Source organism: Phaseolus vulgaris, chromosome 6 (assembly GCF_000499845.2).
Source record: "Phaseolus vulgaris cultivar G19833 chromosome 6, P. vulgaris v2.0, whole genome shotgun sequence".
Classification (NCBI taxonomy): domain Eukaryota; kingdom Viridiplantae; phylum Streptophyta; class Magnoliopsida; order Fabales; family Fabaceae; genus Phaseolus; species Phaseolus vulgaris.
In genome coordinates this window covers 14,137,620-14,165,559 of record NC_023754.2, presented here as the reverse complement: position 1 = coordinate 14,165,559, position 27,940 = coordinate 14,137,620, and the positions used below count along the sequence as shown (strand labels likewise).

Genomic DNA, 27,940 nt, shown 5'->3' with positions numbered 1-27,940 from the left:
TAAAGGTTCTCTTCTATGTCATAAAACACTTCCTTGTGTGCAAAAAGTTTTGTGGATCCTTCATTACAACCTGCAACCAAATAATGATTTTAACTTACATGAACAAATTGATATCTATAGAACATTTGTTGGGTTTAAGGTCACAAACCTAAACAACTCTGATGCATTTGATTCTTGAGATATTGGTAAATTACTTTGGACTGAGTTCAACAATGAAAGAAAGCCAACAGACCCCGTACTTGACACCTACACTTTATTTCGTAGTAATTAAACAAAACAGGAAGTTCCAAACGTGAAAAATAGTGAAGAAGTACAACAACAAATACAATAGACACGTACCCCTGCAATTGCATTAGTCATCCCATTGAATGTATTCATGTTCCCTTCAGTTTGATCAGGCAGATTTGCTTGAACACCTCCCACATAACTTCCTTCCTCAATTCCCTAAGGCATTTAGTTTTGAATTAGATATAATATTTACATTTGACATATCAAAATAAACAAAATAATGAAAATGTAATGAAAAGAAATTGTTTTACTAACCGTAGTTGGCTGACTAGGAAGTTGACGTCTAGTACATGTATTTTTTTTTCTCGGAGCCTTTTCACACCTGGATTTTTGTCGTGTTGATCGCGGCCGACCCTTTCTTTTCACAAGTATAGGGCTACAGATATCACCGTTCATGTTGATTGTTGTGGTAGGAGTACTTGGTGTTGGTTGTTCAGGACCTCCACAAATGTTATGCTTTGTCCTATGTTGATCATGTCTTCGTTGACCATATTCCAACACAAATTTGTCAAGTTGTTTATGCAAGATTTCTGTTGTATTAATTTCCCCGCTGGCATGTTCAGCTATGTCATAAAACTTCTTGCACAATCCATCATACCTTTGAACTTGTGGATCCTTGTCTTTTGTGCCAAAGGATGATCTTATGTACGTGTGCTTTCGCCTTAGATTTTTACTCCACCTTTCCAATACATACTTTTTTGGGACTTTTGTCACTTTTTCTTGAGCAAGGACAACAAGGCAGTGCCGACACAAAATTTCCCTAAATTCAAATAACAAGCAAGTGCAACATACATGTAGTTGTTCACGGTCAAAAAGAACTACTACATTGCGGTGTTCAGGTTTACCATTTTGGAAAGACTCCTCTACAACAGTGAAACGACATGCATGACCCTCAATATAGGCATTAGTAACAACACAATTCATTTTTCCTCTAAACTCCCCTTGCACCTCATTCAATTTTGCATGTGTGTATTCCGATTGGAACTGTCTTTCAATGCCTGATTGAGATGTGCAGGGAATTATGGTGTTAAGAGAAGCAAAATCCGTTTCACACTCTAATTCGGCCTTATGTTGCAGAGCGTTCTCATACTGTTGCACAAATTGTTGGAGACTTGTGCTTTAATTAATGTACCCGTCAAAAAAAGCATTCATGCTTTCACTCCTTTGCGTTGTTGACATTCCGGCCCAAAAAAATGATTTTAGATAACAAGGAACCCAACGATGTCGTTCTTCAAATAATGTACTAAGCCAATCATTTGTACTTAAGTTAAACCTATTTATCAAATTTGCCCACGAAGACAAGAAATCATCAACACTTGTGGACGCATACACTACTGTCTTCATTCCACGTTTCATTTCCTTGTACTGACTATATCCTTGAAGTTTTTCTGGTATTTTTTTCATAATGTGCCAAAGACACCACCTATGACGTGCATTTGGGAACACAACTTCAACTGCAATTTTCATTGCCCTACATTGATCGGTCACAATGCCAACAGGGGGTCTGTTTGACATGCAACGCAACCAACTTTGAAAAAGCCACACAAAAGCATCAGTGTCCTCAGAAGATAAGAGTCCACATCCCAACAATATTGATTGACCGTGATGATTTACACCAACAAAAGGTGCAAACGGCATATCATACTTATTTGTTAGGTATGTGGTATCGAAACATAAAATGTCTCCAAAACTATCCCATGCTGCCCTGCTTCTAGCATCAGCCCAAAATACATGTCGTATGCGGTTATCATCGCCCAAATGAATGTCAAAATAAAATTGTGGATTCAATTCCCTCATGCGACAGAAATGATTTAAGAGAGCTTTTCCATCACCTTCTTTCTCCAATGCTCTCCTACTTTGGGCAACATAATTACGCACATCTCGTTCAACAAAGTCGAGATTCTCGTAACCACCAGCAGCAGACACAAAAGACCTAAAAGTCTTATTTATACGAACCCCAGCATTGTCATTAATATCCAACACTTTTTTTGTTTGCAAAGATATTTTCCTATTACCGTGAAACAATCTAGAATTCGTCGGGCTCAATTGATGTGAGTGTTCCTCGTGTACCGACATAATATACCACTTGCCTTCTTTTATTACAACAGTTATACGAGCCGGACATTCAACCGTCTGAGTAGGGTGAGTGCTTAATTCTGGTGGAATCGCAGACATGTAATTTCCCGCCCTAGCACATACCAAGATAAAGTACCTTAATTCCTTGTCAGGTCCTTTTTTTGAACTTCGAGTTCTAATTGCAAAACCCTTTTTAATGCCATATTGTCGGTAATAACTTTTCACGGCATCTGCAGTGTCAAAACACATTCCAACTGTAGGAGCTGATTCATCAACTACATTTGGAACAGACTCATCAATATTGATCTGGGAATCTGTATCAGGAAGTATATTTTCCACATAATCATTCCCAGCTAAATGATTCGAATGCTGAGATTCTTCTAAGAACGGAATGTCATCAAGTGACAAATCTGCCATTACCTTAAACCTGTTGTGTGTACAATGCTTAGCTTAACTGACGTTCACAAAAAACATGAATGCATATGTATACAATTTTCTTTATATAACTTAACTTAAAAATTTCAAACAGTGAACAAAATAAATCTACTGCATTATTAAAGAACTATGACTACTTTTATGCATTATTTAACAATTTGCACAAAGTTACAAATAAGCTATGTATTGAATGCAAGAGTACCTTCACCAACAGAACCTTCAATGGATGCTGACCGTGGTGGACGTTAACTGCTCTTGAATTTGTATTTAATGCAATGAAGAACAATGAAGAAGAACTGTTGTTATCAATGAATGCTGACAGTGTTGGACGTTATCTGCTCTTGAATTTGTAGTTAATGCAGTGAAGAACAATGAAGAAGAACTGTTGCTATCAATGAATGCTGACAGTGCTGGACGTTATCTGCTCTTGAATTTGTAGTTAATGCAAGGAAGTAGAATGAAGAAGAACTGTTGCTATCAATGAATGCTGACAGTGCTGGAGGGGATGCTGGACGTGGTGCTGGACGGGGTGTTGGACTTTGAGGAAGGGCACACACTTTCTCTTTAATGTGTGAATGGAAAAATCAGCATTTGTGGCATTGAGGAATGAACCCCACCTGCAAAAAACTAAAGTTAAAGTTGGAGCAAAACTATCCTTGCACGTAACATTCATGGCAAATTAGCATTTATTGCCATTTTAAGAAGAGTACCGTACTGCACCTCACTTTAAAATATATTTTAAATAAAATTATTGTTGCATTTATGCTAAGTTATTATTAGACAAGACATTTGCTTTTTCCTTGCTTGAAACGTGAACATCTGCCCAAAGTCCATCTTTATATGGCACTCACTTAAACTGTACCACACCTAAACTGCACCTCATCTTAAAAAATATTTAAAAAAACAAATTATTGTTGCATTTATGATATGTTATTAAGGGTTATTAATTAGACAATACATTTACTTTTTCACAGAAATCCCTTTTCCTTGCTTGAAACGTGAACATGTGCCAAACATTCATCTTTATATGGCACCTCACCTAAACCGCACCACACCTAAACTGCACCTCACCTTAAAAAATATTTAAAAAAACAAATTCTTCCATTTTCGTCCCTTTTCCTTCCTTCAATAACATGTGCCCAACGTTCATCTATATATAGGGCATGCGATAGGATGAATTTGTTGAACTATACATCCATTCCAAATGGAGTCATGGGAAGGGCTTGATATCGACGACAATGACATTGGTAGTTATGTACGACGTTGCAACTCTACTACCAATGTCATTTCGGGACCAGCTGGTAATGTGCAAGCCATGATTCTTAATCGGAACTCTGAGCAGCCAGTAAACCCTCAAGAATTTATAAACCGTATAGGTCAACAAACTTATGATCGTGATTTTACATCCAACCAATGGAAATGGGCAGAAAAATTCCTTCAATTCCAAGGTAATACTCAATCACGTTTTTTAGAATGGAACAACAAAAGTTTATGTCTAATGATGTTTTCATTTTATTGTGAAGGAGAAATTGAAGGACGTGGTTCTAAACAGAGATCATTCCTGGGAAGTTTGAAAGAATTAGATGTTTTCCCACTCTTAAGTTGTCTAATCAAATCATGCAAGCACAATGGTCTAGGAGACATGTTAATAACAATTAAGGTAATATACCTATTATGTAGTCTTTCTTACATTTTGCAAAAGAAGTTGTATATTAAATTTCTTGCTTTACAGGATCCGACGGGGACTGCAAGTGCAAGTGTTCATGGGAAGGTTTTAAAGAATGAAGAATTTGGTTCTCTAATTGAAGTTGGCTCTGTCTTAGTCTTAAAGAATGTATTAACCTGGTGAAAAACAAACTTTTCTTTTACAATTCCATATGTCATGTCATTCATACAAGTATTTTTGTGTGTTTTTTAGGTGGGCATTTTCACTCCAAATCGAAGGAACTTCTACCTTAATATCACTCTTAACAACATTGTCAAGGTATGTAGTCAAACAACATAAATGTAATACAACTATGCAGGTTAAAATAATAATCGTCTTCTTTACATTACATTACATGCTTGAAATTAAATTGTCATTCATGTAGGTTTTCAATTCTGACATATGTCCACCCACTAACGACTTAGTTCGTGCTTGTCATCCAGTAGTAAGACTTCCACCCACGACTCTAGGTACAATACAAGAAATGAACAACACTTTAAAAACTATAATGAAAGTTGCCAATGTATATTGTCTAACATTTGCCTTCCTCATCAATTTTCAGATGCAGAAAAGATGGAGTTATTATTCAAGGCCATCAAAAAAATAAGGAATTAGACAATCTTGAATATTATGTAGTTCGAACTTGTATGTGACGTCAAATAATGTTAAATGACAATTATTAACATCTCAGTTTTTTTGCTGTTTTTATGTAAGTGGGGACCCCATTTATTTTAACTGGGCACCTATGTTGTAGTTTTTGAACAGTCACTTAATCCTGCAACTGGGTGATTAGTTTTGGATTTTTTGGCTGCAAAGAGGGTCGAGATGGGAGTCCAGGGACCTCATTGGAGGTTCAGGCCATTCATTGGTGAAAGTCTACCTCAAATTCTGGTGTATTTATCTAAGTGGGGACCCCTTTTATTTTAACCGGGGACCTATGTTGTAGTTTTTGCACAGTCACTTAATCCTGCAACTGGGTGATTAGTTTTGGATTTTTTGGATGCAAAGAGGGTTGATATGGGAGTCCAGGGACCTCATTGGAGGTTCAGGCCATTCATTGGTGAAAGTCTACCTCAAATTCTGGTGTATTTATCTAAGTGGGGACCCATTTTATTTTAATTGGGGACCTATGATGTAGTTTTTGCACAGTCACTTAATCCTGCAACCGGGTCATTAGTTTTGGATTTTTTGGATGCAAAGAGGGTTGAGATGGGAGTCCAGGGACCTCATTGGAGGTTCAGGCCATTCATTGGTGAAAGTCTACCTCAAATTCTGGTGTATTTATCTAAGTGGGGACCCATTTTATTTTAATTGGGGACCTATGATGTAGTTTTTGCACAGTCACTTAATCCTGCAACCGGGTCATTAGTTTTGGATTTTTTGGATGCAAAGAGGGTTGAGATGGGAGTCCAGGGACCTCATTGGAGGTTCAGACCATTCATTGGTGAAAGTCTACCTCAAATTCTGGTTTATTTATCTAAGTGGGGATCCATTTTATTTTAACTGGGCACCTATGTTGTAGTTTTTGCACAGTCACTTAATCCTGCAACTGGGTGATTAGTTTTGGATTTTTTGGCTGCGAAGAGGGTTGAGATGGGAGTCCAGAGACCTCATTGGAGGTTCAGGCCATTCATTGGTGAAAGTCTACCTCAAATTCTGGTGTATTTATCTAAGTGAGGACCCCTTTTATTTTAACCGGGGACCTATGTTGTAGTTTTTGCACAGTCACTTAATCCTGCAACTGGGTGATTAGTTTTGGATTTTTTGGATGCAAAGAGGGTTGATATGGGAGTCCAGGGACCTCATTGGAGGTTCAGGCCATTCATTGGTGAAAGTCTACCTCAAATTCTGGTGTATTTATCTAAGTGGGGACCCATTTTATTTTAATTGGGGACCTATGATGTAGTTTTTGCACAGTCACTTAATCCTGCAACCGGGTCATTAGTTTTGGATTTTTTGGATGCAAAGAGGGTTGAGATGGGAGTCCAGGGACCTCATTGGAGGTTCAGGCCATTCATTGGTGAAATTCTACCTCAAATTCTGGTGTATTTATCTAAGTGGGGATCCATTTTATTTTAACTGGGCACCTATGTTGTAGTTTTTGCACAGTCACTTAATCCTGCAACTGGGTGATTAGTTTTGGATTTTTTGGCTGCAAAGAGGGTTGAGATGGGAGTCCAGGGACCTCATTGGAGGTTCAGGCCATTCATTGGTGAAAGTCTACCTCAAATTCTGGTGTATTTATCTAAGTGGGGACCCCTTTTATTTTAACCGGGCACCTATGTTGTAGTTTTTGCACAGTCACTTAATCCTGCAACTGGGTGATTAGTTTTGGATTTTTTGGATGCAAAGAGGGTTGATATGGGAGTCCAGGGACCTCATTGGAGGTTCAGGCCATTCATTGGTGAAAGTCTACCTCAAATTCTGGTGTATTTATCTAAGTGGGGACCCATTTTATTTTAACTGGGCACCTATGTTGTAGTCTTTGCACAGTCACTTAATCCTGCAACTGGGTGATTAGTTTTGGATTTTTTGGATGCAAAGAGGGTTGATATGGGAGTCCAGGGACCTCATTGGAGGTTCAGGCCATTCATTGGTCTACCTCAAATTCTGGTGTTTTGATGTAAGTGGGGACCCCTTTTATTTTAACTGGGGACCTATGTTGTAGTTTTTGCACAGTAATTTAATCCTGCAACTGGGTCATTAGTTTTGGATTTTTCATCTGCAAATAGGGATGAGATGGGAGTCCAGGGACCTCATTGGAGGTTCAGGCAATTCATTGGTGAAAGACTACCTCATTGGGTTTCTCAACATTCAGAACAAAGTTCATTAATAAAAACAATACTACAAAATTAATGAATAACAATACTGTTAATGAATAACAAAATTAATCCACTTACACATTCAGAGTTTCCACAATAATTACTCCTCAACAAAATTATTGGTGCAATACTACAAATTACAATGGTTTCAACAATGTCAGCAAAGCATACATCCACTAACTTAAAAACAAAAAGCACCTAAAAACATATCCATTAATGAAGCATCATTTTTTGGGTTTTTTTGGCTTCCTCCTTGAATATGTGGTCCAAGGTGTTTTCAAAACAGCACTCTTGAAACGTTTCCTCGGTTCAACGTTCATTTTAGGAAACATGTTGACTTCTTCATTAGGTTGGACTTCATCTACATGTAATTGTTTATCTTCATGTACATCTTCATGACTGTTAAATTCTTCATTTGGTTCTACTTCATCTACATCTTCATGACTGCTTTCTGCCTTTTTCAAGTATGTGCAATCCATTGCAAGAGGTTCAACTTCAACTACTTCTGACTAAGTATCACGACAAAGACAATTTCTGCTTGCAATTAACTCAACTATGTCATTAACCTCTTTCTCCATACTTGTGATTAATAATTCCTGCTCCTCAGATTTTCGCATTAGTTGAAGAACTTTCACCCTCATTGCACGGACTTCATCCTTTGTTGGTTTCTTCTTCGTAATTCGACACCCAATTTGGTCAAAAGCTTCTTCAACAAATTTACTGCAAACTTCTTCATTGGAAGCACATAACTCAACAACAACCTGTTTGTTGACATATATAATTCCAAAAATAATTATCTACATTCAAAACAACATTAAGGTAATACAAATTACAAAAAAAAAAATACCTTATTCTTACGCAGACCACGTTCAAGTTCATGGTCACCAACTCTAAAATTCATCCAATGCATGATACGGGGATATTTATTCCCACTAGTAGGTACTTGACGCTTATAAGAGAACAAATGTTCCATCGTCCATATCTGAACAATGAATACAAAAAAGGAATTTATTAAAAGGTCAACACAAATGCACAATTATTACAAACATTTACCAATAACAAAAATGTTTCATTTTACCTGCAAGAGGTAAACGCAACCATCCACATGGATATACGACATATTTCCCCGCGTAATCCATTTTGAAGTTGAACACAAACTATCAACCAAAATCTCATACACTAAACTCCCCCAATTATACATATCAAGTTTGTCTAAATCATCAACTAGGTTAAACAACCCATCATGAACTAAACCCAATCTAGTAGGGAGAATAAACTCCGACAAACCTAACAAGACATACAACTTACAAAAGTCCTCTGAGGAAATATCATTCCCAAGTTTCAAAATAACAGAATATATCATTTCCACAGTTACATGACCTTCTTCAAAAAAACTTCTTATGTGAGATATAATACTACTTTTCCTTAAATCAATTTTTCTACCACCTACTCTAAGACCTACACCTAAACACACATCTACCAAACTAAACGACACAAATTGATACTGAATTGAAAAACATTGCTTCCTCTCCACCCAAGAACTACATAACTTACTTAAAAGTCCACGACTCAATTTGATGTCCTCACGAACAAACAAAAGCCATCCAAATGGGGTGGACTGTATAATACTCTTTTGTTCCAAAGTTATAACCATGTTCACAACAGCCAAACGCTTTGACCTGCAATTATGCCTAAACACCTGTATATCAAAATCAAATACAAATACAGTATAATAATTAAAATTAAAGATAAATAAATGTAATTGTCATGTCTACTTAAAAACAAAAAACATCATTTCAAACAAACCTTAGCTTGACCCTCAGGATGACGATCAATCGTAAGAACCTCCTCATCTGAACATCCGCTAATTGACATTATATCCTCAAACAATTTTGTGAATGTTTCCTGTTGAGAACGAAACCAACATACACTCTTATAACATCAGTATGCTTATGCTTCAATAATAGAACATTCAGTTAATTTAGAGCAACATGAATTGTTGTGCAGTTCTATTAATACCTCAATTCTTAAATATATGTGCATTTCTATTAATAAATAAGTTTTTTCATTTGAAATGGGCAACATAAACTTACAAATGGGAGCAATCAGATTTTCATTTAACCAAGCCTTTTCCATCACCACCTGGCGCCACATCATTAGCAACTACAAAGGGATTTAGAGAGAACATAAAACAATATTGTCCCACAATTTCATCAATAACTAACATAAAAGAATACTGCCCTATAGTTGTTTGTTACATTAGTGTCTCACACACCCATCCATTGCAAATTTAGGAACCAAATAGCAATTTCAACATAGTTGCAAATTTTAAAACTAAATAACTATTTCAACACATTTACAATTTAAGAACCAAAGAACAGAATAATTTAAAACTAATTTAGAAGGTACATGGTGGAATCTTCACTCTAACAGGAAGGCTTGTAACATCAATGACGTAAGGCTTTTCAAGACACCAATAACTAAATTGGGGAAACAAAGGTTTAATGATATTTTCAAAAAAAAATTCACAACGAATGTAGAATGCAAATGAGTCAAATGTAGACCAAATTTACTCAGCTAACTAAACTTCCAAGAAATTAGATGAAAATAAAATAACATTTTAACCAAAATTGATTCTACTAACCTCTTCTTCATCTTTGGTCGGATCCAATATAATACAATAACTATCTGTTACAGAACCACATATTGGAACCAAACAGACAAGGATGACAATTAATTACTATTAATAGAATTAAAATGTAGAAATAAACCAACAGACAAACTAACTAGTGTACATTACCAGGAACATGTTTTGACGAATTCCAGTCTCTATAGGTGCATCACATGCTGCATAAACTGTACATGGAAGAAGCTATATGTTAAGTTAAGTTAACAAAAAGAAGCAAAAATACAGAAGCATATATTTTAAATATTAAGTTAGGATAGGATTATGTTTTGGAAGCAAGCCTGGTTAGCCAACAAGAACTCATTGGCTTGAGATGCAGCTGCAGCTTCAGACACCAACGCCTTTATGACCAAAGTCTTAACCTCCCGGGATTTGTAAGGAAAACCCTCTCTCCCATACGAGTTAACCAACACTGCAGTTCCCTCTTTCACCAATTGCTAGGAAACCCTAAAAAGTCAAATCCAAACCAATACAAAGGTCATTCAACATATAGAAAATCAAAACACCAATAAACCCCAGTGTCCAACACTCCAAAACCCCAACATCCAACAAATAAACGAAATCGAAAAACGCTAAGTCCTAAAAAATCAAAACGAAACCAATGAAAACTTGACGAAAAATTATATGAAAATAGATGCCAAATCAAAGAGCTCACCGGAATCAGAATCGCAGACGTTACCGGAATCATAATCGCACACGTTACCAGAATCAGAATCGCAATTTCAGAAATATCCAAACAAAAACGAAATCCAATGTAATGCGGTACCGATATCGCACTACAAATCGTGTTGATCGTAGACTTCACCGGAATCGGAATGAGAATCGCTACCACTCCAAATCGCACTCCAAATCGCACTGAGAAAATGGGGCTAAAAACGAATTCCAATGTAATGCGGTACCGATATCGCACTACAAATCGTGCTGATCGTAGACTTCACCGGAATCGGAATGAGAATCGCTACCACTCCAAATCGCACTGAGAAAATGGGGTTGATTTTGCCTTTCTAAAACCTAATTTTTTACTACAAAACCCTAAATTTTAAAATTTTGCCACCTCAACAATACTGGCCCCACATAATACTTTATTATATTTTAATCCACATCAGCAGGCGTAATCTGGCGCAACACTTAATTGGGTGTCAAAATATCGATTCCCTAAAACTAATTATAAGTTGTAAATTCATAGTTTCTAAGTTAAGTTAACAAGTTAATTATTAAATTTTGAAATATTTGTTAAATAAGATCTTTGATAAATATTAAATGAAATAAAGCAATATCATTACATAAACTTAATTATATACGTAAATTTTTATATAGTTATAATTTTTAAAATAATTTATTTTAAAAAAATTATATATATATATATATATATTTGAACAAATCATTTTTATTTAAATGATATTATTTTTAAAAAAAAATTATTTCTTAATTTAAACTATTTAAAATATTATAATCTTAAGACTTTAAAAAAAACTAATTAATTAAGTAATTTTTAAATTAGTATATAATTAACTAACAATATTTTAACTATAACTATTTATATTTAAATTTGGTAACAAATATGTTTCCTTTATTTTTTTACCAGCTGTACTTTCCTGACATTTATTCTTCTTTATTCCTCGCATTTATTTTCTTTCTATCTATGAAATTTTTGCATCGAAGAGAGTTCAAACGTGTGGCAATGTGAGCCATTCAATTAATTGGCAGCTGCTCTAGAAACGTAATGAAGTTCTCTCCCTCTCTCCCTCTCCATGTTATATATATATATATATAATAAGCAAGAAGTACATCGAATTTCACAACAGCATAGAGATGGTAACCATTGTTGCTTCTTACCGTGTTCTTCCTTGTGAAGAAACTCCCAAAGGTCATTTATGGTTAGCAGATAGTGACCAAGTTGTGCGTTCAGGTCACACACCCACCTTCTATGTATACCAAGCAAAACACAACCATGACACCAATGAGAGGTTGAGGAAGTCACTTGGTGAGATTTTAGTGCACTACTATCCAGTTGCTGGAAGGTTGAGCTTAGCAGAAGATGCTCGAATTCAGCTGGATTGCAATGCCAAGGGAGTCACATTTATTGAAGCTGAAACCACAAAATCAATGGCTGATTATGGAGACTTTTCACCTGGTGTTGTCGCTGAGCTTGTTCCAAAGATTGATTACACTCAACCCGTGGAGGAGATTCCTTTGATGCTTGTGCAATCCACAAGACTCCCTGGTGGTAATGGCTTTGTCATTGGACTTGCTGTGTGTCACGTTTTGTCTGATGGGCTAGGTAGCATTCAATTCATCAATTCATGGGCAAAACTGGGTCGTGGAGAGACACTGGAGCCACATGAATTGCCATATCTTGATAGAACAGTACTCAAACACCAACACTCGTCAACATCACCATCACCATGCTTTGATCACCCCGAGTTGAAGCCTCTACCGCTTAAACTAGGAAGCTCTGACATCAATGCTGAGCAGAAGAAGAAGACAAGAGCTGTGTTACTGAAACTAACGCGACAACAAGTGGAGAAGCTGAAGAAGGAGGCCAATGAACAACCCTTGCAAGAAGGGGTTAGAGCTTATAGCAGATTTGAAGCTCTTGCTGGTCATATATGGAGATCTGCATCCAAGGCTCGTGAACTTGAAGAGAAGCAACCAACCGTAGTTCGTTTCAATGCTGATATCCGCAGCAGAGTAATTCCTCCTCTTCCTAAGAACTACTATGGGAATGCTTTGGCAGCAACAGTGACACCCAAATGCTATGTTGGAGAGATTGTGTCAAAGCCTTTGAGCTATGCTGCACAAAAAGTAAGAGAAGCGATTGAAAAGCTTACTAATGAGTACATAAGGTCACAGCTGAAGAATGTGTTGGGTGAGGAGCAGTTAGATTGCATAAGGCGTTTGTTCATGGGAGAAGGAGAGCGTAGGAATGTCCCTTTTGCAGGGAACCCAAATCTTCATATCACAAGCTGGATGAGCATGCCATTGTATGAAGCAGATTTTGGATGGGGAAAGCCTGTGAATTTTGGGTTGGCATATGTGTTTGCACAAGATAGAGCAGTGATTATTCTAAGTCCACATGGTGATGGATCCATTGTTATTTCCATGACCTTCCAAGAAGAACATTTGGAACTTTTCAAGAAATTCTTCTATGAGACCATATGAAAGTGACTCAACTCATGAGAAGCTTTGGCATTGCCATGTTCTTTACGTAATATGTTTTCTGTCTGCTTCATTTTACTTTTCGTTCTTTTCCAGTTCATCTTTATAGATTTTAAGTCTCATATTTTGTTTCAAAAACTGCTTCTTAAATCACTGTTTTTTTATGGTTAGAGTATCAAAAGAAACTTTATTTATGTGAAAATTTACTACACTTTACGTGTTAATTCATGTTATTAGTCAAATATAAATTTTAGTAATATGTTGGATTAAGACTACTTTTTTGTTTTACTAAATTAGTGTAATATTACTTGATTATTAAATAAATAGGAAAATTTGAAAACATTTCACGCATCTCAATAAATTGTGCTTAGATTGTCCTACGTGGCCGAAAACAGACCACCATTGGCAGCGTCACGGAATCTCGATAAAACAACTTCCACGTCAAATTATAGGTTAAATAGATTATTCTTAATTAAGAGAAATAAAACTTAATTAAAGGATCATTGGATATGCGTTATTCCTTGTAACATAACAGAAAGTATAAATAGGAGAGATCTCAAGATAAAAAATAATGATTGTTTAAATTCTGAATTCAACAATTAAATACATTATATCTCAACTTCAGCGTGAGAATATTTTTGCGCGTACCTCACCCTCATGGACTTACAAGGAGAACAACTGGAATTGAGAGAAGACGAAGGTAGCTTGATAGGGGATATCCGATCTTGGAAATTGTAAGAACATTTTAGCACCCACCGTGGGACCGGAAGAAAAACCTATCAAGAAACTGGTAACCGCACGAAGCATGATGGGAAACGACAAACAAAACGAGGAAGGACTGTTAATAGATTCGTAGTTATGATGTTGGACATGAAGAGAGAACTCGAAAACATGAAATGGAAGAACGTGGAGGAGAGAGATGCCCTGAAGGTCGAGAACGAAACAATGAAGAGGCTGGAACTCGGGCACACACCGACAGCCCAAGAGGACTTGAAAAATCACAGACACTCCGAAAACAAGATGCTGACACAAATGGAAGAAGAGAAAGTTCGCACCTCCATCACAAGGCACACACAGCTTTTGACGGAGCCATAGGATTGTCGTCACACTGACATCCATTCACCGAAGCAATAATGGAGGTAGCTACCATACACCTGAAAGAGTCCGACGATTGATAAATATGACGGTAGTGGCGACCCAAACGAACACGTCGACGCCTATGTTACTCAAATCAGCCTTTACACGGCTAATGACGCCCTACTATGTCGTGTCTTCCTTACCTCGTTGAAGGGAGTTGTTTTGAATTGGTTCACTCGTTTGCCACCCCTTACGATTGACTACTTGGATACCCTAGTATCAAAAATTTTAGCCCAGCCACAAGCAGGCCTCATCACCTAACTTCCCTTTCCCTCGTTAACATTCGACAAGAGAGATCCAAAACGCTCTAATCATTCATGGAAATATTTGGCAAGGTAGCTATCAGTATCTGGGACTTGAGTCCGGAAGTAGCACTCCACCATCTCGTGACAGCCCTCAAGCCAAAACCTTTCTCTGACAGCCCATGTAAGAAATCGGCCGGTAACATGGACGAACTGAGACAATGGGGTGCGAAGTGCATGTAGCTAGAAGAACTTAGAGAATTCAAAACAAAGGTAACCGAGAACACTAAGACTCGAAGAGTAGAAAAAGAGGCACCGCAGGTTATACGGCCACCAAGAAGACCAAGACCTCTCCCTAATTCGACCTCTCTAAACTAAATACTATCTTATTCTTTTACTCATTCCGCACCATACAAACGATCATCTCCATAAAAAAAAAATCAAAACACAAACAATGAAAGAAGAAGGAGGCTATCATATGGTTTTTATAACCATGGTTTAAATTGGATAACTAGTTCTTTTTCTTCTAGTGTCTTCTTTCATTGTCATGTTGTCTTCGTTAATTTTTACATGCCCACTTGTTTTGAAGTTGTTTCAGTGATTAGATTGTGGTTTTGTATCTTTTGTTAATTTAAATGCTTTAGTTCTTGAACATTCATGTATGTGCTTCTAAGTACTTAAATGGTGGTATTTGTGTGTGTTTTGATTTTTCATGAGTCTTTTTTCAATTTTATTTGATTAAACATGTTTATATTTGTGTCATTTTGATTTTAAGATATTTATGTTTGTCTATAATCACTACAAGAAAATCTGGAATTACATACAGATTATCAGATACGGATAAAAATTTGTATGTAAAATCAATGTTACATACGAATTCTAATCCGTAGTAAGATATTTAAAATTTAATTCAAAAAATAGAAATTATTACATACGGATATAATTCATACGTAAGATATTTAAAATTTAATTCAAAAAGCAGAAATTATTACATACGGATATAATACGTATGTAATTTATTTCAAATTTAATTAAAAAATAAAAAAAAATGTTAAATACGGATTATATTTGTATGTAATATATTAAAAATTTAATTAAAAAAATTGCAACTATATGTAATTTATTTCAAATTTAATTAAAAAATAAAAAAGTGTTATCCGTATGTAATGTAAATTAAAAAAAACTGTTACATACGGATAAAATTTGTATGTAACTTATTTCAAATTTATTTAAAAAATAACTAAATATATTATTAATATTTATAATATATATAAAATTTATAATATTAGTAATATGAATAATATTAGTAATATTAAATAATATTAGTAATATTAAATAATATTAGTAATATTAAATAATATTAGTAATATTAAATAATATTGATATTATTAATAATATTGATATTATTAATAATATTTATAATATTTATAATATTAATAAAATTAATAATATTAACATTAATAATATTAATAATGTTAATAATAATGATAATAAGTATAATAAAAAGAATAAGATAACAAAAGAATTTGTCTGATGTAGTGGTTAAAGTTTCTTTGGTCACTCAAGGGACTCGGAGATTTTCTTGTAATGAATCATGTTTAGTCCTATCTTGTCATAAATTCTACTAGTTATGCTTTTTGAATTTTCATTTTGAATTTTTGATAATTATTGCTTTATGCTTTGAGGTCTGAGGTCTTTTCTGTTGTAATTTTTTAGTTTTTTATTACTATTAGATCATTGGTTTTAGACTCACGTATGCTTTAAGGTTTGAGGTCTTTTCTGTTGTAATTTTTTAGTTTTTGATTACTATTGGATCATTGGTAATCTCTTTACACTCAGGTTTCCATTATGTTTTTGTTTTAAGTTCAAAATCTCACTTTATTCGTATAGGGTTCTATCAGGCTATTACTTGTTTCCATTTCATGTTTTGAATTCAATTGAGATACATGTTAAAGATTTGTGTAGTGTGACTACTTATGCTTTGGTGTTTTTGAAATTTGACAGATCAAAACAAGAGAAAAAGGCACCTACTCCTAACTCAAACAACAAAAGAAAATCTGGAACAAAAGAAAAAGCCAAATGGAATAACATATTGGATCATTGAACAATTTCATCACTACACCTTTGCATTTAGACTTGGAGTATTTTGAAAATGACATTGGACTATAGCATTTGTATTTGACATAATTCGGCCAAAAGAACAAGATATGGAAGTTTGACCTAATTTGGCCTAAAAGAAAAATAAGAAAATAAATACACACATTTTCATTCTTAGTCTTATTTTGTTTTTTTTAATCCATTCTAATGCATTTCCTTAGATTATGTTATAAGTGCTTTTTTTTTCTTAGCTTTAATTTCTTGATTGTCATAAAGTTTTTACTAATCTTTGAAGTTTTGTCTCATATATAATCTTTTTAGTTTGCTTTCCAAATTAGCTTTTCTTTGCTTTATTTCTTGAACTTTTGAAGTGGAATACCTCTTGGTTTGTTGATTTTGTGAGACTTTGATTAATTTTGTTAGGTAACATTTTAGGAGAAGGCAAAGACAACTCAAGGAGTACTCCCCTAAAGAGGACCAACAAGTGGTGGCTTTGAAGAATAAAAACTTGAGAAAGAAGAGAAGAAGATGATGATTAATTCTTGAAATTTTAAGCTTCATTAGCAAACTTTATGGACAATGTGTGATATGTATAATATGAAGAAGTTATAAAACAATAAAAGAGTGAGAATAATTTTGCAAATTAGAAACACATGTTTATTTCCAATTATATGTGTCCTAATTACAATTATATGTGTCCTAATTAAAATCATTAAATTCGTATATAATTAGTTACCAATATTTTTTTAGCTATCAAGTAACTTATATTCTAAAGTTGGTACTAGATTTTTAATAATAAATCATTATTTTCAATAATATTTGTATTAAAAAATAATTATTACAATTATATTTAGATAATTGACTAAAATATTTAATAGAATTCAATTTATATATATAAACTAAAATACAATCAACTAAAATTTAATGAACTATATAAAATATAATATATATATATATACTAATAAATTATTAAAATTTAATTATTATTTTTTAATTATTTAATTCGAAAACGAAATATTCAATACCAACTAATTTTAACTCAGTGTACAAAAAAAATCGAATTAAGAAAACTCATTAATTTAGTTAGCTAGTAATATTTTTTTTCAAAATTAATATTTTTGTCTAAAATTACCTCTAAAAATTGACTAAGCATCGCGTAAATAGTGTAAAAACATTTTTATACAAGATAAGTTTGATTTCTCAAGAGTTTAAAATATTAATGCATTCAATTAACTATTTATTAAATTTAAAAGGTATTTATTACCAGGTTATTTTTAAAAGAATGAAAAAGAAATCCAAACTTCTTACAAAAAGAAATTAAGTTAAACTTTTATTTCGGTTCTTATAATATAAGGACCAGAAAAACGATAAAGGGCATTAGTAGAAATTTTTGGAACAAGATTTTAGTAATTTTATAGGAGCCTAACGATTTTCATGGAATGATTTATTTTAAAATTAATAATATATTGAAAAATAAAATTGTTTATTAGTTGTTTGATTAAGTGTGGTTGATTTTGCTTTTCCTCATATGGTGTTGGATATGAATTCGTGTGCAAAGTTCCACCTTACATGTAAATTTCTAATTTTTTGTCCATATATACATCAATTTCGTAATAAATGTATGACTTCTATGATAAAATTAATTTATATAAGCTAAACATAAAGTTAGAAAAACTATCTTAACTTATATGGAGAATTTAATTATACTTTTTTTTTATCTCTTACAAATTTTTATTCAATGTAGACTTCTTAACAAAGTTCTTAAATTTAATATTTAGTTCTTCTAACGATTTTTTGGATAATAATGTTTGCTATTCTTAGATAATAGAGTTTTAATTATGATAAATCCGATTGATTAAGTATTAATATGATTATTTTTTATTAAATAAATAAATATTAAATATAAAAATATTTTAAACATTCCTATAAAGGTATATAATATAAAAAAGTTTAAAATATACTATTTGTATATATATATTTAATAACATTAAAAGAAATCTATAAGCTATCATAAATAATTAATATGAAGTCCAGTATTTTCTAATGTGTTTCATATCTTCATCCTCGAGAATTACTAAATATCTACAAATTTAGAAAATTATTTTATTAATAAAAAATAAAATTAATATTTATGTAATTAAGATATTTAAGTTTATTTTATATTATTTCTCTCTGTCAATCAAATTAATAATTAAGATTTGTAACACGTAATTCTTTAGATTATTTGAGCATTCACTAAAAACAATTATTAAATAAAAATTAATTTTAGAGAGTAAAATAATTAATATTATATTGATTAAAATAGATTTTATTATTAATAAAATTTATAAATTAATTTATAAATTAGTATCTAATTGTTATTTTGGTTTTAATTATTAATTAATTTAGATTCTAAAGTTGGTAGTTAAAACTAGGATTGAAAAAAAAGTGAACTTCAAGTCTAACTCAACCTTACAAAATCAACTCATAAGGAAAGATTTTTACTTATTATATAATATGAAATGTCATTATCTTTAGTTGATGTGAAAATTCAAACACACACCGTGAACTGTAATATTATGTTAAAAAATTAACTTTAAACATAAATTAATCTTACAAAACTAACCTAGAATTTATACACACTCATATATTATAAATTAATATTATTTTTAATTTATATGAAATTTAAAACAAGGTTTTTCTAACTAAATAATTCATATGTGTATAAAAAGACAAAACGCTGACATTTGCCAACAAACTCACATGTAGAAGTTTCCTACACACTATACAACACTAGGAAAGAAAGAGTAAGCTACAAAAATTTAACCACGAACTATACAACAATAGAAAAAAAAAAGAAATAAAAGAGAAAGCTACAAACCTCTATGCGACGTCCCGACCGATGTGACAAGAATTAATGAGGCACCAATTATTGTACTATCATCTCATCCCAAAAGTACTCTATTATTAATTTATTGTATTAATTTATTGTACCCCTCACTGTAGGTAATGTTCTAGAGAAAGAAGATTATTACATGAGAAAGACACTTTTTATTTTAGTAAATTTTAAGAAAAAAGAAAGGACACATTCTAAAATAAATTATGAATGGTATATTTATGTTGTTAACTATTATATTTTTTACTTTTATATTAAATTAATTCAATTTTAGATATCTTATAAATTTGATTATTTTTAACTATACTTTTATTATTATTATTAAGTATTTAATTTTTTATTTAAATATTATGTTATTTGTATTTATCTTTAATAAGACGACATGATCATTATTGTTTTCTTTTATTCTTCAACTTACCAATTGTTCTTTCCTTTTTTCAAGAAAAATTGAAAAGAAAATTAACTAATGAGTTTGAGGAGATTAGAGAAAAAAGATACAAATTAATTGACAAATTAAAGATAAAAGGATAAAAGTAATGATTATATGATCTCGCTAACAATAAAATGAAATGGTAAAATACTATTGTTGGATTAGGATTCCTCAATCATATAATGAAACGTGAATAATGATTAAATAATACTTGGTAGACCCGTGATCGTATGGCTGAGGGACGAAGACATGATCTTGATCGGGTTCCCCTTTAGGGTGTATCGCTTAGAATGAAATTATGTGAGTAGAGAGACAAAGAGATGAGAGGCTCGAAAATCCCTTTAGGGAATGAGTTTCGGTCGTGTGATGTTAGAATATGAGGGTGTCTCTTTAGTTGTCTAGTAATCTCTATTTATAATACACCTAAGGGGAAACCCTAATTATTTATGATAAGAGTAATTACGTTCATCAAGTAATTACTAATAATATAATAGGATAAATATGATAATTGATCAATTAATAAGATAAATAATCGTAAGGTGTCACATAATATTCTTACATTCTCCCACTTGGCCAAAGGATTATTTATTATGAGCATTAGATAAGTCTGGCCCGGTTTTAATACTCATTTTAGTCCTAAACTGTAATTGTAGCAGAAAAATACAGTCTTTGAATCCGTATTCAACTCAAGACCCCATTAATCATACTACAATACAAATTTAAAACTTAAGTAAATTTTAGGATCAATTGATAAGTAAGCCCTTTAGACTTTGATTTGTACAGTTAGTGTCTATGTATATTTAGGCATGCATAAACATATTTAAGGACACACAAATCAAGGTAAATGAGGAAATTGTATTAAACATAAGTAAGTACAAATATGCTAAATAAGGTCTTTAGATAATCCCATCTTCGAAACATGTTCTTCGAATACTTTAGGTGGGAGACCTTTAGTCATCGGATCCGCAAGCATATTTTTAGTATTAATATACTCAACACAAAGCTTATTTTCCTCAACTCGCTCACGTACGAACAAGTACTTTGTATCAAGATATAATACAGCGCCACTCGAACTGTTATTGTTCGAAAAACTAATGGCAGCTGAGTTATCACAATAAAGCTTCAATGGCCTGGAAATGGAGTTAATGACTTTGAGTCCAGTGATAAGATTTCGCAACAACATTCCATGACAAGTTGCATTGTACACTGCAACATATTCTGCCATCATTATTGAGGTTGTTGTTAATTGCTGCTTATGACTCTTCCATGAGATAGGCCCGCTTGCTAATATAAAGATATACCCAGAAGTGGATTTCTTGTCATCTTTGCATTTTGCAAAATCATAGTCAGAATAACCCACCACTTCTAAACTGTCACTTCTCCTATAGGTCAACTTATAGTCTTTTGTGCCTTGTAGATATCGAAGTACTTTCTTAGCTGCTTTCCAGTGATCTGGACCAGGATTAGATTGATACCGACCTAGCATTCCAGCAATGTACGCGATATCCGGACGAGTACAGACTTGAGCATACATAATGCTTCCAACTACAGATGCATAAGGTATCATCACCATTTACTCTTTTTCAGCCTCTGTTTTCGGACATTGAAAAGAACCGAAAACATCTCCCTTAATTACTAGAGCCACAGAAGGAGAGCAATGTTGCATGTTATAACGAGTGAGGACACGGTCAAGGTAGGCCCTTTGGGATAATCCCAAAATCCCCTTAGCTCTATCTTGGTATATTTCGATGCCAATAACATTAGCGGCCTCTCTGAGATCCTTCATGTCAAAATTATGCGAAAGTATGCGCTTTGACTCTTGCAACATCTCTATATTATTACTTGTCAATAGAATGTCATCTACGTAAAGGACAAGTATAGTAAAGTTGCTCCCACTCATCTTGAGGTAGGTGCATTGATCCACTTGATTCTTAAGGAAACCTTGTTTCTTCATGACTTCATCAAACTTTATGTACCACTGTCGTGAGGCTTGCTTCAGCCCGTAAATGGATTTCTTCAGCTTGCAGACTAAGTGTTCTTGACCTTCAGGTTTAAAACCTTCTGGTTGTTGCATGTACACGTCTTCATACAAGTCGCCATTAAGGAAAGCGGTTTTGACGTCCATCTGATGTAGCTCTAGATCAAAGTGAGCTACGAGGGCCATTATGATCCTTAAGGAATCTTTTTGAGAGACAGGTGAAAAGGTCTCTTGATAATCAATTCCCTCTTTCTGAGTGAACCCTTTTGCAACCAATCTTGTTTTGAAGCGTTCAATGTTTCCATTCTGATCTAGCTTGGTTTTGAACACCCATTTAGATCCTACGGGTTTTACTCCGTCGGGTAATTCTACTAGATCCCAAACATTGTTTTGCGTCATGGAGTCAAGCTCATCGAGCATGGCATTATTCCATTCAGAAAACTGATCACTAGTAATGGCTTCATTGTAAGAGGTAGGATCAGTATACCTTCCGACATCCATTTCTGCTTCAGTCAGGTAGGTTACATAATCATCAAAATTAGTAGCAGTTTTAGTTTTAGATGACCTCCTGAGCTGATTAGTGGGTTCTGCATTGTACTGATGTTTGTCATTCAGGGTGCCTTCATTCTCAGATGGATTCAGAGTAGCATCAGGTTCTGAGCGTGGAGTAGGTGGTGCAGTGACGCGCGGAGTGGGTACAAGAGGAGTGATCAAAGGCAAATTAGTAGTCGGTGTAGATCTCCCCCCCCCCCCCCCCTCTTGTACTTCTAGTAAATCTAGGTAAGGATTGTCACTGCTCCCATAGGAAATGAGCATGTTTGGTTTCTACAATGCGGGTGACGTGGGAAGGACAATAAAATCTATAACCCTTTGAGTGATCGGGATACCCGATGAAGTGACAAGTTACTGTTTTCATGTCAAGCTTCTTTAAGAAAGGGTTATAAACTTTAGCTTCAGTAAGGCAGCCCCATACTTTCATATATCTAAGACTCGGTTTCCTTCCAGTCCAAAGTTCATAAGGAGTTTTAGGGACAGATTTGGAAGGAACTCTATTGAGTATATGAACTGCTGCTTTTAATGCCTCGGTCCAGAGGAATAAGGGCAAATTGGAGTTGGCTAACATACTACGCACCATGTTCATTAGGGTCTTGTTTCTCCTTTCAGCAACACCGTTTTGTTGAGGAGTACCGGGCATGGTGTATTGGTTCACAATCCCCTGGCTTTTACAAAACTCATAAAATGAACCAGGGGCTTGTCCCAAATCAGTATGTCTACCATAGTATTCACCTCCTCTATCTGATCGCACAACTTTTATTTGAAGATCAAGTTGTTTTTCAACTTCAGTTTTATAATCTTTAAAAGTTGTAAGTGATTCAGATTTTTCCTTAATGAAATAGAAGTACATGTAACGAGAATAATCATCTATAAAAGTGATAAATGAATTATGTCCTGTTATTCCAACGATGTCGTAAGGGCCACTAATGTCAGTATGAATAAGTTCTAATAATTTTGAACTCCTAGTGGCACCTTTCTTAGTCGTGGATGTCATTTTGCCTTTGAGGCATTTGACACATGTTCCAAAATCAGTGAAATCGAGAGATGGTAAGACTTCATCCTTCACAAGTCGAGATAAGCGATCTCGTGAAATGTGGCCTAAACGTTGATGCCACAATATGGATGAAGTTTCTAAGTCTCGTTTTCTCTTGGTCTTTGTTAATTTCTCATTAATATTATATGATAAAATAGATTTGGAGAAGCTATCATCTAGTTCTAACTTATAGAGACCGTTATCCAGAAAACCAGTACCAAACAATTGAGAATTTAAAGAAATAGTAAGTTTGCCATGACCATGGGAAACATAAAAACCATCAATGTCTAACTTTGGTTCTAATACAAGATTCCGAGTAATCTCGGGAATATATAAGGTATCATAAAGTTTAATACATTTTCTAGTTTTCATAAGTAATTCTAAGGTTCCCACAGCTTCGACAAGTAGTTCTTATCCATTCCCCATCTTAAGTGTTCTTTGGTTTCTTTCCAGCTTCCGGATTGTAAGGAATCCCTGGATTGAATTGGTCACATGAACCATAGAACCAGAGTCAAACCACAAAGTATTAGTTGGAACATTTAAATTAAAGGACTCAATTATCATATTTAGATGATTACCTTTCTTAGCCAGCCACTCCTTAAAGCTTGAACACTCAGACTGCTTATGTCCTACCTTGCGGCAGAACTTGCAGTAGGACTTGCTAGTGGATTTGTTAGAACTGGAGGGTGCACTTGCATCAGTTTTAGGGACCTTATTAGATTCCTTTTTATGGAATTTGCCCTTCCGCTTCTTCGATTCAGCAGCCACGAGGTAAGCAACATTTGGTTTCTCCAGCTTCAAGCGCTCTTCTTCTTGAACAGTCATAGCAATCAACTCACTCATGGACCATTTGTCCTTCTGAGTATTATAGTTGACTTTGAAGGCTTCAAACACAGAAGGAAGAGAAGTCATAATGAAGTGGACTAGGAAACCTTCACTGATCTCCATGGCTAATCCCTTAAGTTTACGGGCCATGTGGCTCATCATCAGGATGTGCTCGCGAATGCTGGTGCGCCCGTCATATTTTGTAGTCACCAACTTCAAGATAAGAGTACTAGCATGCACCTTAGAGGTTCCTTGAAATTGTTCCTCCACAGAAGCTAGATAAGCCTTAGCGTTATGTGAATCAGGAATGCCTCCTCTGATGATTGAGCTGATGGAATTCTTGATAAGCATAAGACACATCTTGTTACTCCTTTGCCATTTCTCATAAGCCATCTTATCTTCAGGAGTGCTCTTATCAGTGAGGGCAAGAGGAGCAGCTTCAATTAGTGCATGATCAAAATCCAGCATCCCAAGAGTCAGCATCAAGGAATCTTTCCAAGAAGAACGATTTTCACCAGTCAAGGTCTCAATTCCCATATTAGGGGCTGGTTAGACGACGAATTAAGATACTTAGGCTAAGGAAAAAGTTAGAGTGACATAGGGAAACTTAAATCTAAAGCAGGCATAAGTAAGAACCATTATGATAATGAAGCTGTGATAAAATCTATTATAACATCAAAATAATAGACTAGATTAGGTTCTACTTAAACAATCAGCTTTCACTTTGGTTAATTACCAATTATTTAAGCATAATGAACAATTATAAGTAAGGTATGTGCAATAAGAATGTGACACATCATCTTTGGACAGAAGTGAACATTTAAGCTTATGCACATATTAAGTTTGCAAAACACAAGTGCAACAAACATCGTTGGACAGAATAGAAATAATTGTGTTTTTAGGCAAATGTCATGTGAATATTTAATAATTAAGTGTACTCACAAGTAAGTGAAGGTGCTTAATTAGACTCAAATAACAAGACATAACCCATCATCATTGGACAGAAGGGAGACTCCTGTTATTAAGTTTAAGCAAACATTTTAATTTAAATTTTGTCAAACTTAATATTATTTTTTTAAGAGTTTAACAAAATAAGTATTTTTTTTAAAACATAATTACGGTATCAAGAGATTTACCATATTTAATTCGATAAATAAAAGGAAACGCGTAAATATGTTACTCGTAAACCCGATAAGGTGAGTAGCGGAATATTAAGGATTTGATTTTAGATTTGGTCTTCAAAATTTTAATTAGATTGATATGTTTCCAAGTTTGACACGATTGCTATTTTCGAAAATAGTAATAATAATAATAATACCCGAAAATTAATAAGGCAAGAATATACTATCCTAAATAAGGAAAAACTTGGAGACTAAGATATCAATTAATAAGATAAATAATCGTGAGGTGCCACATAATATTCTTACAACTATAACAAAAAAAAAATATTTTAACCACTCAATAGAATGATATTTTTAAATATAAACTCGACTCAAAAAAATAATAACATACATAAAACTTAAATAAGTCTTCATACAGTACAAGAAAATCATGAAACAGAAATTTAATTTTTAGAGACCAAAATAATTAGAGACTCAAAAGAATATACTATCTAATTAGCAACCAAGGTTTTAGAAACCAAATTTAGAAACTAAATAAATGGAAATTAAGACCTTGGTTGCTAATTAAATACCAATTTAGCAACTATTTAACAATAATAGAAACTAATTTAGAAACCAATTTTTTATTTAGTTTCTAAAATGGTCTCTAATTTAGTTACTATTACAACTAATTATTTTGGTCTCTAAAAATTAATTTCTATTTCATGATTTTCTTGTAGTGATATGATATTTTAATACTTCAATTTTATTTTATATTTTTAGGTTTTACCATTTTTTAAAATTTATACTAGAAAATCATTAAATAAGAAACCAATTTTAGAGACAAAAAATAATTAATTATTATATTGAATAAATTATATATTAATTTAGACTAAACAAATTATTGATATCTAAATTAGTTTCTATTATTGATAAATAGTTTCTATATTAGTAGTATCTAGTTATCAATGTTTTACCTACCAAGACTAAAGATATGTCCAATTATCCTAAAGTTTAAACAAAAGTAATAAAATAAAGATTTTTTTACTAAGATTTTTTTTTATTGTGTTAAAAATGAATTATTGTTGTATTTACTCTAACATTATTTGCAAAAAGGTATTGTAATTACTTGTGAATTTAATTATGTCTATCTGAATTATATAACATTTTTTAAAATAAAACTTTACAGATAAGTTATTAAAAAATAAAAATTATTTATTGAAGATTTTCTTGTAAATATAAATTTGTAGAAAACAATATTGTAAGAATTAGAAAAAGAAAACCTAGTTAGACAATGTTTCCTGTAAATTATTTTGCGCAGAAAAATAAAATAGAATATTATTTTAATTTATTATATTTAAAACATAAATTAACATATTAATCTCTAACCTAATTTTAGTTCAATACAAGTACAAAATGTTATCTATCTTATCTTTATGAATAATTAATTTTAGACTAAGTTGTAATTTGTTATCATTTAATATTTGATAAAAAAACGTTTTAAAAAAATTCCAGCTAAAATAAAATTAAATAATTTATGAGTCCATATCTTATAGCGAGAATCAACACTATATAGTCTTTTCTCATTTTGAAAATAGTTAGGGTACTCACCATTCCTCTTTTACGATTTCTCTCACTTCAATCGTTTTATTTATTTTCTCCTAACTTTTCAACTATTCCTTGTACTCATGGTACTCATACATCATGTGAACATTTTAAAATAAAAATTGTATTTCATTACGATTTTGTTAATTTCGTTATACGAAAGTTATATGACATTAACAAAAAAAGATATCACATTAATTAAGTGATGTAGTTTTCTTTTTATCAACAAATTAAGTGAAGTGAAGTCGTGAAGTAAAATTTGTCTGGATTGTTATCATATATGAAACATATGCCACTTTAGAAATAAGGTCAACTAAAAAAAAATTATAATAATTAAAAAAAATTAATTTTTAAATTAGTTTCTGTTATTGTTAAATAATTTTTAAATTAGTATCTAATTAGTTATCAAGATTTTAACAACCAATTTATTTATCTTATTAAATATATTGATAATAAACATCTTTTATATTATTTGGTGTTACTATGGTTTATAAACATGTGTACTACTTCATAATGTGATTCTTTTTGTATGAGTTTCTCAATATATACATTTTATAGTAGCATTGTTGACTTTTTTATTATTATTATAGTAGCATTTTGTGTATAATTGTTATGTTTTGTCACTTTTGAAGATCTGTGCAACAAAAATTAAAAAGGAAGTTACTATCTTGTTGAAAAACTAATAAATGTAGCATATGGTTGTTTATGATAAAATCAAGATGCTCATATGCAGAGGATACTTGACTAGATCAGTACCAATAATGATAAGTGCATGTGGTGTTACATCAAAGGATATCAAAGAGATTTTCTACAGAAGAAGTAGTGCACCATACTAATTAATAGTGAAAAGTCTATTTTAACTTTTTTATAAAAATAACTATAAATAAAATAT

General features: G+C 32.9%; 3 protein-coding genes across 3 annotated transcripts; 2 read left to right on the top strand and 1 right to left on the bottom strand.

Annotated features, from left to right (window-relative positions):
* Positions 1–63: 63 nt before the first annotated feature.
* On the bottom strand, positions 64–2,781 carry LOC137833429 (protein FAR1-RELATED SEQUENCE 6-like). The gene is made up of 5 exons (XM_068641781.1): positions 1,504–2,781; positions 544–1,377; positions 340–444; positions 149–246; positions 64–70 (listed from the first exon to the last, which is right to left on the bottom strand). The coding sequence occupies exons 1-5, from the start codon at positions 2,779–2,781 to the stop codon at positions 64–66; spliced, it is 2,322 nt and encodes a 773-aa protein (XP_068497882.1).
* A 1,222-nt stretch (positions 2,782–4,003) lies between these two features.
* LOC137833428 (uncharacterized) lies at positions 4,004–5,119 on the top strand. Its single transcript, XM_068641780.1, has 6 exons — positions 4,004–4,247; positions 4,323–4,459; positions 4,532–4,633; positions 4,718–4,783; positions 4,890–4,974; positions 5,067–5,119. Exons 1-6 carry the CDS (start codon positions 4,004–4,006, stop codon positions 5,117–5,119), a joined length of 687 nt encoding a protein of 228 aa, XP_068497881.1.
* Positions 5,120–11,782: 6,663 nt separating this feature from the next.
* On the top strand, positions 11,783–13,356 carry LOC137831202 (hydroxycinnamoyl-CoA:piscidic acid hydroxycinnamoyltransferase-like). Its single transcript, XM_068638780.1, has one exon. The coding sequence runs from the start codon at positions 11,825–11,827 to the stop codon at positions 13,172–13,174; it is 1,350 nt and encodes a 449-aa protein (XP_068494881.1). The 5' UTR covers positions 11,783–11,824; the 3' UTR covers positions 13,175–13,356.
* The last annotated feature ends 14,584 nt before the right edge of the window (positions 13,357–27,940 follow it).

What these genes read in the sequence shown, in the direction of transcription:
- LOC137833429 (XM_068641781.1), bottom strand. Translation starts at nt 2,781, where the DNA reads ATGGCAGATTTGTCACTTGATGACATTCCGTTCTTAGAAGAATCTCAG. An exon ending in TTCCTAGTCAGCCAACTACG is followed by an intron (nt 445 to 543) that starts GTTAGTAAAACA and finishes TAAATGCCTTAG; the next exon opens with GGAATTGAGGAAGGAAGTTA. An exon ending in TGACTAATGCAATTGCAGGG is followed by an intron (nt 247 to 339) that starts GTACGTGTCTAT and finishes AATAAAGTGTAG; the next exon opens with GTGTCAAGTACGGGGTCTGT.
- LOC137833428 (XM_068641780.1), top strand. Translation starts at nt 4,004, where the DNA reads ATGGAGTCATGGGAAGGGCTTGATATCGACGACAATGACATTGGTAGT. An exon ending in AAAATTCCTTCAATTCCAAG is followed by an intron (nt 4,248 to 4,322) that starts GTAATACTCAAT and finishes TTTATTGTGAAG; the next exon opens with GAGAAATTGAAGGACGTGGT. An exon ending in ACATGTTAATAACAATTAAG is followed by an intron (nt 4,460 to 4,531) that starts GTAATATACCTA and finishes CTTGCTTTACAG; the next exon opens with GATCCGACGGGGACTGCAAG.
- LOC137831202 (XM_068638780.1), top strand. Translation starts at nt 11,825, where the DNA reads ATGGTAACCATTGTTGCTTCTTACCGTGTTCTTCCTTGTGAAGAAACT.